The sequence below is a fragment of the Pteropus vampyrus genome, unplaced genomic scaffold (assembly GCF_000151845.1).
Source record: "Pteropus vampyrus isolate Shadow unplaced genomic scaffold, Pvam_2.0 Scaffold36, whole genome shotgun sequence".
NCBI lineage: Eukaryota > Metazoa > Chordata > Mammalia > Chiroptera > Pteropodidae > Pteropus > Pteropus vampyrus.
Window position 1 is genome coordinate 3,533,620 of NW_011888817.1, and position 9,561 is coordinate 3,543,180.

At 50.0% G+C, this 9,561-nt stretch overlaps 1 protein-coding gene across 2 annotated transcripts in view; it reads right to left on the reverse strand.

Moving 5' to 3' along the window:
• Positions 1-2,747: 2,747 nt before the first annotated feature.
• The window catches only part of IFNLR1 (interferon lambda receptor 1), a 19,431-nt gene continuing 12,617 nt past the window's right edge, over positions 2,748-9,561 (reverse strand). Inside the window, exons 4-9 of one of the 2 annotated variants that reach the window (XM_023529107.1) lie at positions 9,009-9,151; positions 7,366-7,525; positions 6,929-7,062; positions 4,468-5,830; positions 3,767-3,962; positions 2,748-3,232 (exon numbers count right to left, since the gene is read on the reverse strand). In XM_023529107.1, coding sequence (XP_023384875.1) covers positions 5,087-5,830; positions 6,929-7,062; positions 7,366-7,525; positions 9,009-9,151 — 1,181 coding nt within the window. In that variant the 3' untranslated portion in view covers positions 2,748-3,232; positions 3,767-3,962; positions 4,468-5,086. Of the gene's footprint in view, positions 3,233-3,442; positions 3,963-4,467; positions 5,831-6,928; positions 7,063-7,365; positions 7,526-9,008; positions 9,152-9,561 lie in introns of those variants that run through there. The other variant, XM_023529106.1, reaches the window with a different exon arrangement.

Sequence of the window (9,561 nt, forward strand, 5' to 3'; positions counted from 1 at the left end):
TCTAAAGGAACTTGGAACTTGAATGGCCTCTGCTTCTGTGTCACTGAGGGGTCGGAAACCTCCTCTGACATCTCAAAATTCCCTTTATGGCGAGTGTCAGTGACATAGCACAAATTCAGCTCAACACTTACTGACTCTGCTTATAATTTCGGATCTCTCTCAGAGTTCCTGAAGCTTATAACATACGTAGAAGACCACGCTTCTTCATAAAGACATTAAGGATACCTGGCGTCTCATGCCAGGATTGGGGGAGCAGTTGCAGATGGCCTCTGGGAACCGGGAAGTGAACAGAATATGAGCTTTGGGCAGACAGTCCTGGGTTTGAATCCCAGCTCTGGCACTTGCCTGCAGTGTGCAGGCTGCTTAATTTCTCACCCTCATTTCTCTCATCCACAAAAAGGAAAAACAACAATCTCTACTCCTCGGGGTTGCTGGGAGGGTTAAACGAGCTGGTGTCTCCCGACAGCTTTCTGAGGTGGAGATGATGCCTCCCGCAGTGTCTCCTCTGTTACAACGTGAGGACAAAGGACCAAGTGAAGTCCCTTGAAAACTTTGCAAAAACGCAGACTCCTGGATTGTAGGCATGGGGCTGGTGGGAGGGGTCCATGAGGATAGTGATAAATGCGTTAGTGTCTGAGGCCAAATTCCAGGGATATGGGAGTTCGGGCATCCTACAGGTTAGGTGTCGAGGCTGAATCAGGGTTACTTAGGGTAGAGGCATCCCACGAAGGGATCCGGAGCTCAGAGATGGGAGTAGGGGTGAGATTCTGAGCCCCTGTTGGAATCTGGCTTCCAAGACGGTCCATTTAGTGTCCGGAGAAGCCATGGCTTATGGCGGGGGGAGATGCGCTGTGCAAGAACCGATGGGACTCGCCCTGGAGGCGTCGACACCTGGAGGGGGCCTCCCACCTCACTTTCTCCTCCTAACCCACTTAGAGAGACGGCGAGGGGGTAAAAAGACTCTTGATGATTTATAAAGATCTGTCACATCTCTATATCCTGTATAACCACACGCTGAGGGGTGGGGCTGGAATGGGTCCTGGTGCCAACTCATGGAACTGACTCACTCACTGAGATATAAAAGTAACTTCTAGACTGTTTTTTTTTTAAAAATCTCTCAGCACATTTACACCACTCTGCGTACACAGGAATGAGCTCAAGGCAGATGTAAGCAAGCAGCCACTGATTGCACAGGAATAATTAGGGGATTAAGGTATTGTTTTGTCTCCCACTTCTGCCCCTCCCTCGACATTTCCCTCACTGAGCAGCACTAACTGCGCCACCTTGGACCAGAGGCTAGGTCGAGGAAGAGCAGTCATCCACATGTGACAGGAATTTGGGATCTGGGATGGTATCACCTAACGCAAGATCTCTGGCTGTCTTATCATTTCAGTAAGTCATATAAAAACGTTAGTCAGCCACGACCAGCCCCTACTGACTCCAATTTACACATCAATTCACTTTTTCATTTCTTCGCTCATTTATTTAATACCAGGCTTTCACCTGTGCTAGGTGTTGGTGCCAGGAGGAAGATTGTCCCTTCCCTAAAGGAGTTCTCAGGATGTGACCTCCATCACGCCAACCCCCTCCTCTCCCAGCTGCCCTGAACACTGTTCTTGTAAGAGCCTGTGCAATCCAGCAGCCTCGGCATCCCACCACTGTTCGGAGGTGGCTGCAAATACGCCAAAAGAAGCTTAAGAGCTGACCTGGCATCAAAGGGCAGGGTGGGAGGCAGCTGGGAATAACCTGGAGAGGAAGTTCTAGGGGTAGATGCTCCAACCTGACCACAAGCTGCAATATGCATATAATGTGACTTCGCAAGGATATTTGGTTATAAGTATCGAAGGTCCTGGGTTTGGCATCTGCCCTGGCACCAGTAAATGGTGACAAATCTGCAAGAACAGTGCTGGGCAGTTACCGGGTGGCCCTGACGGAATTGCTGGAAGCTGAGAGACCCTCCTCATTAGAGACCTACATAAATAGTTTGGGTTTGCAAGGCCAGGCAGAAAGGAGGTTCCGTAATCTTCCATGGACCATAGTTGCAATAGGGTGCGCTTTCAGGGTGGTGGGCACAGCTCCGGCCTCATGATAGTAGGCAGTGAATGTCCTACCCCCACCCCCTGGCGCTCACCTTTCTCCTGCACTCACCTTGATGGAGTCCAACTGCAAGTGTACCTGCAACTCTGCAGGAGGGAGCAGCCCTCTCCACAGGACCGATGGGAGTTGGTGGATAAATTCTCCAGTTCCTGTCCCTGGCAGAACAAATCTGGAGGGTCCAACCGTCAACTCCCAAAGCCCCTCAGCGGGACAGGGCCCCAGTTGCCTGGGGCTGTGACCTGTTTGGTTTTGCATTTAGACTGGCTGCCTTCCCTCTCTCTGGCCTCCCACCTCCCTACTAGTCTTTCTGGAATCACTGCCCTGCTTTGGAGTCCCAAATCCTGGTCTCTGGGTCAGCTACTGGGGACCCAACCCACAACTCCTGTGGTCCGCACAGCTGGATGAGTGGTGAGACGCCATTGAGAAATAAGAGCTCGCACTTTTCCATTCATTTCTGCCCTTTTCTCTAAAAATAGAGCTCTTTATTTAAAACGATTTAGGGTAGAGACCAACAAGCATTAAGAAATTATTTAAATATGATATAAACATAGAATAAAATTAGAAATAAATACAAATATCTAAAAACAATGTATAATCTTCTCTGTACAGTTGACCTTGGAATGACACAGGTTTGAACTGTGTGGGTCCGTTTATATGCAGATTTTTTTCAATAATATACAGTTGGCCTTCTTACTCCTGGGTTTTGCATCTGCAAATTCAACCAGCCAGGGACTGAAATCGGTATTTTTGATCCATGGTTTGGAATCCTTGGATTCAGAGGGCTGACTGCATGCATTGATCTGCACCATTTTATACAACGATCTTGAGCATGTGTGCATTTTGGTATCCACGGAGGGTCCTGGAACCATTCCCCCCTCGGATACTGAGGTATCACTGAAATTTTTAGGGAGTCAAAAGTTAATGCAGATTTTTGACTGCACGGGGGATCAGCACGCTTAACCCCTACCCCCACCCTTACCCCTATTGTTCGAGTCAATTGTGCTCTGAAGAATTGTAATATTGCTTTAACCCAAGGCATCACGTGTTCTTCGTGTTCTTCGTTTGATGTCCTTCCTTCAAGTGTGGACCTGCAGCTCATGCTATGCCATTCCCGGGCTCTGTAAACAGTTAAGTGCTGAGCAAACCGACAAATGATTATATTGTTTATCATACTCTTTTCTAATGCTTCCCACAGGTTTTGAAATGACTGAATGACTACAAAGGAGCTGGCATTTAGAGTTAGTAAAAAGCTCACCTTATTTCTGACATTAAACTTTGAAAAAAACAAAGCTTAAAAAAATAACAAGGTTTAAGAATAGAGATAAAGTGGTTCCTTCACACAAGCCTAAGAGCATAGTGATGACAGCTTTTACTTTTTCTAAGTCATCTTCATGAAGCAGCTCAGCTGGGCTCTAGAAAGAACTTTGGCCTCGCCCGGTCCAAGGCTTTCAGTTTGTTCTTCCTCCTCTGTGCTCAGTGATGTGGACAAGCCTCCACTTCTGCAAAAACGCACACACATGTGCGTGTGCGTATGCCTGTGAGCCCCAGCCATGAAGGCCTCCTGCCATTTTTGTGCCCCTTGGAAATCCTTGCTGGGGACCTTGGCACTTTGTTGACATGGCCAAGGGATCAGGGGTTGGCCTCGCTGGCCGGAGACTAAAGATCTCACCTTTAGGGGGATGTAACATAATAAGTTAACATTTCAGCTTCTTCTGACAAAATCTTGGTCCCCATGGGTGGAAAGCTCAGCTCTGCTCATCCGTGTACTGGTGGGTGCAGGTTACCAAAGCCATTGTTTGGGAACCCCATCACTACCTCCAGGTAATAAGAGTCACCTGTTTCCAGAAGACATTGGTTTCTCATAACTGGAAGGAAAATATGAGACTTCTTTAGAACCACAAGAGTCGATCAAAGTGCTGTCTACAACAGGGATCACAGCCCGGGAGTTCAGCTCCCATGCTGGATTGCTCCCTTACTTCCCATAAATCAGTCCCCCGGAAGGCGGAACCATTTGGTTCTATGTGGGAAAAGGGAGAGGGATGTCCTCTTTGGCTGGGTGCTGGCTTCTGAGAACTCAGTTTCCTGACTAAGAGGTGGAGACAGTGAGGGTGGAAGAAAGGAGGCAGACAGGAGGTGAGACAAGCTAAGAGATGAATGCTTCCAGGTGTTCTGAGTTTACGGGTCACAGGTGGGAAATGCCCAACTGTGTCTTCAGAACCTGGGTGGATAGAGAATCCTACTAGCCACCGTGCAGAGTGCCGGTGATGTGCAGGTGCCGTGCCACACACCTCTCTGTCTCAGAGGCCTCCCCGCACCCGGGTGGGAGCTGCAGATGAGGAAACCCAGGTACAAAGAAGGTAAGCGGCTTACCCGAGGTCAGACAACCAGGAAGTGGTAGAGCTGGGATGTGGACACAGGTCTGTCTGACAGCAAAGCTCTGCAATTACGTGACTCGGAGCGTGGGATTTGGATAACAGCCGCCATTTTCCTTCCCCTCCAACACTCTCAGCCAACTAGATTTTTCTTCACTGGAGCCCTTCCTAGGGGACCCATGAACCAGGAGGCTGAGACTCAGCGGGGAGGGTGCCGGAGAAAGGCAGGAGACTCTGACAGAGCTGTACCTCCAAGTTTCCTGCCCTCAGTCCAGATGGCCCCGTGTGGTGTCAGCTCTAGATGTCCACTGTGACTTGACAGCACCTGTTTCGTGTTGTCAAGGGATGATTTTTCCATCTGGCCTTTCACCCAGGAACAGTGTGGTGATCTGACCTCAGCCCATCTTTTCTCTAGTCCTCTTGGAACCCAGCCCAAAGCTGGTGGGTCATAGGATGGGATGGCTTCTTATGGCTCAACCTGACTGACGAACAGCCACTAGCTGTAAGAATCTTCCGCTGCCCCAGTGAAGATGCTTCTAGGTTTTCAAGTCTCAGTGGCATCTTGGGTCCTTGGGAAGCTCAGTAGCACCAGATTCAGCGGGAAGGTGAGGGATGGCTCACCTGGCCATGTAACACCCCAGTGTCCTACCCTTGGCCTCAGTCCTCTGGAGGCAGTCAGCTGCCCAGCTGCTGGCACCACCGTCCTCAACTTCTGATTCCCTCTCATCCTCTTCTTCCTCCTCCTCCTCCTCGGGGCTGCTGTCCCAGCAAAAAGTCAGTGTGTGAAGAGAAACTGGGGGATCTCCAGGGACCAGATTCAGGTTTGGTGACAAGGAACCCCAGGTAGCCCAGGAAGAGAGGTCATCTTTTAGGGGTTCATGCAGGGAACCCGAGTCCTCGGAGAATTTGGGGAGTAAGAGAGCCTCCTGACACCCATCCACATCCAGCCCTTGGCCTGGCCCCTTCTTGGCCAAATAGCCAGAAGACTCAGCCTCATCCCAGGGGGAGGAGCCCACAGAGCCGGTCCAGCTTCTGTATGAAGAGTCCCACGCAGAGGAGCCTTCGAGCTGAACCCCTGCCTCAGAGTGCCCCGGGGTCTCGTGCTCCTGCTTCAAGAAGCGGGAGTGTTCAATGTAGGGCTGGAAGCTGACGCTGTCATCTGTGTCCTCCTCGTCATCATCCTTGTCCTCCTCAGCACTGTCTTTCTCTGATCCTGCCTGGGTGGTAGCTGGGGCCCTGGCTCTAGGAGTCAGCTTGACCTTTCTGGTCATTTCCTTTTGGGGATAGAGGGTCAAGTCATTCAGGGGCTCTGGGCCGCTGGGTTGAAAGGTTGCTGGGGGATGTCTATGTCCAGAAAAGTCCTGATTAGGGGAGGGGAGGGAAGAACAGAAAGTTTAGGCTTTCCTGAAGCATGACTGTTCTAATTTGGGTTCCCCTGGAAACGGGCCCCGAGATAAGGATGCGAATGTAAATAGTTCTTTGGGACGAGATCCCAGGAAACACCAGCAAGGAAGTGGGTAAATGAGATGGGGGTTGGGAGAGCAGCCACGAAGCTGGGTCTCATCAGACATGTTACCCCCGAGGCAGCTAGAGTTTAACCCTGTGGAGGACTCGGGGAGCTGGTCCAGCACCTGCACCTCGGAGTGTCATCAGGTGAGTGGTGGAAGGGGTGGTGGCCATGCTACTTCCCTGGCACCTGCAGCCTGCTACGTGCACAGGAGAGTGGACACCAGAGGCCGGAGATGGCCCCTGGGATGCAGGTGCTGGCTGCTGGAAGTCGAGCTGGTGACTTCCCACGTAAACAGGGAAGGTGGAGGCTGACGCTCAGTTAGTGGGATTTCCCCACAGGTCCCAGAGCCAGGAGCTTTGAAAATGCTCCTTCCCACGTGGCAAGGACACTCAGAATCCATCCTGAGAGTCCCTACCTAGCCCGAGTGCCCACTGAGCCCCACCTATGGCTCAGCCTCCTTCCCAGGCCTTCATCTGAACAAGTCTGACCCACCTGGCCTCTCCAGCTTCCCCTGCCCCAGCCAGCCCCCAGCAGACAAGTGAAGAAATTCCAGGGTCGGCCTGGGCAAGACTCCCCCTGGGTTAGATCGTGAACTAAGTATTGGGACTCTTCCTAGTCTCCCTTTTGGCACCACCTTCTTCCCCTCCCTTTGCGGGCATCCCTCCTGAGTCTCAAGGATGGGGCCTCTGCTCTGGGCACCTGCCAAGTTCTTAGCAGAGATAAAGTTATTTAACTAAAAGGGACCTCTCTCTCCCAGGTACATTTGCTATTTGAATTTTGTGCCAAAGGAACGGATTACTACTAATAAGAATTTAGACACAAAGATAGAAGACATTTGGCAATTTGGGCCATCTTGATATTCTGTCTGAACTACCTCTAAGTCTAGCCCTACTTCTTTACTTTTCAACAACCCCTCTCCCTCGGATGCATACCCCCAGATTTGCCATACCAGGGCCTGTGGCTTCTTTGCCTGCTGAAACCAGGGGTTCCCTGTGAAGTTCTTCCAGAGCACGCGCCCCATGGCAATAACCAACAGCAGTGGCAGCAGAAGTGGGAGCAGCACCAAAAATGCCCAGTTAACTCCTAAGAAAGGAAAAATAATAACAGTTATATAAATACAACAGTGGCTCTCATCTGTTAATTGCACATGTGCTGAGGGCTTCACATACATTATTCTATTTAATCCTCATAAACTCGTGCTACAGATTGTGAAAATCAAGATTCTGAGAGGTTATATAAGCTGCCCAAAGATACGCAGTGAGTGTGGTGGAGCAGGGATTTTAACTGGAGTAAGACTGTCTCCAGACTCATGTTCTAAACCACTATATTACGAAGCTCCTGAGGCTCAGGGGAAAAGTCCCCATTTCTGTACCACTTTGTACCTACTTGGTGCCTCCAGGGAGAAGCAGGTGGGCTTGGAGAACTCGCTGTATTTAGTGTCACCGAAGGTGTAGATGGTTCTGGCACTGAGGCAGTGCTGTCCATTGGTGGCTGGCTGGAGCGGGATCTGGACTGGCTCGCCATGGGGAGTGACTGGAAATCGGGTCTGTTGGGAGAGAGAAGCAGAGGTGAGCAGACCGGCTGTGGGGACGGGCTCCGTACAGCCAGGACAGGTGAGGCTGACGGGCAAGATGCAGCGGCAATCCTGCACTGTCTTTTCCTGCGTTTAAGTTCGATGTTGAGAGAGCACTTCCCAACATTCTCTGGTTTCTTTTCTGCTGAGTCTCGAGGTAGAGACGGTCTGGGTTGAAAAGCAGCCCTGTCACTCAGGGTCACTCTCCGTCCACGGCCAGCTGGTCCTCACCTTGAGGGGCATATTCCTCAGGCTTCCTACCTTAAGGGCCTCCCGATTTATTTGGAGGACATCATTTAGCCATTACAGACTCCGAAAACTCTAAGGCCGCCTGTCCAATATAGTAGCCACTGACCACATGTGGCTACCGAGCACTTGAAGTGTGGTTGGTCCAAACTGAGATGGGCTCTACATCTAAAGTACACACCGTATTTCAAAGACTAAGTCAAAAAGAATGTAAAACATCTCAATAATTTTTATGTTAATTACACATCGAAATAACATTCAATGGGATGAAATAGAGAATATTATGAAAATTAAATTCACCTGTTTCTTGTAACTTAATTTAAGGCAGAACACTTAAAATTACATATGTGGCTCGCATTCTATTTCTGCTGGATAATGCTAGCTTAGAATATTTGTAAGATTCTGGAAGGCATGGACCACATCGGATGGAGATGTGCATCCTGGGTCCAGAGGACAAAGGAGGTCAGGAGTGTGAATACTGGTTCAGTGAAAGGAAGAATGGGTGAGGATGGGGTCAGTCAACCACAGCTGTGGGCAAATGTGGCCGCCATCTTTTTTTGTAAACAGTCGTACGTGAGGACAGCCATGCCTGTTCATTTATGTATTGTCTTTGGTTTCTTCTGTGTGACAGATGCAGAGTTGAGTAGCTGTGACAGACCAAATGGTCTGCAAAGCCACAAATATTTACTATCTGGCCCTTTACCGGAAAAGCTCGCCAAACCTGCTATAGATAAATACATACAGACATACACACGCACCCACAGAAAACACATCTGAGACTGGACAGATACCAAAGAGTTAGCTGTGGTCATCTCTGGTACTTTTGGTTTTCCTCTTAGAGCTTATCTGTATTTCTGTATTTTCTGATTTTTCTGTAATGAATCTAGGGGCTTGGCCAGCAGGCCACCTGTAGCCCATCATACATCAATCAGATTTTATTGTGTAAAGAAAAAAGTTTCATAATTTTAAAAAATATTAGGTAGAAAACTGCTGTGCTATTACCACTTGTAACATACAAGGGTGAGGGGTGCCCTGCATTTGCCTCTTAGAAGGGCAGGGGAAGTCCACAGGCCAGTCGTACTGTGCAGAGTCAGATGTATGCCAAGAGCGAGTGGTATGTGAGGAAGGCTTCCTGGAGGAGGTGTGGAGGGAGTAGGTTGGGAGGGTGAGGAGCACTGGGGTTTGGTGGGGCAGGCAGGGGGCTTCCCACCTTGTTCATGGTCCCTTTCTTCCAGAAATCCACCTCGTACTTCAGATCCGCCGGGGGCATGCAGGGGGGCAGCTGATATGTGGCATTGACGCTCAAGATCTTCTCTGTCAGAGTGACTATGAGGATGGGTGGGGCCGGCTCCACTGGCAGAAACAGAGCAGGACCTGTCAGTACCCTCTGGGGGCCACAGTGTGTCCATCCCCTGCCTCCAGGCAGGCTTGCTCCTCACCTGGCTCAGGGAGCTCTCCTGGCAAGGGGAAAGCAGCACTAGCATCTGTCAAACACCTGTGCATCAGGAGCCCCCCAGCCATTTTTTTTATAGCCCTGCAATGACCCTGAGAGGAGACAGCACTATCTCCATTTTAAAGAAAGGCAAACTGAGGCTTAGAGGGGTGAAATGGCCAGGCCAAGCTCACAGTTAATCTGCTTTTACTCATGTTGTCCCTTCCACTGGGTGCCCTTCACATATCACTGGTCTGCCAGAATCCTGCCCATGTCTGTTAGTTTTCTATGGCTGCTATAACACATTACCACAGACTCAGTGGCTTAAAAC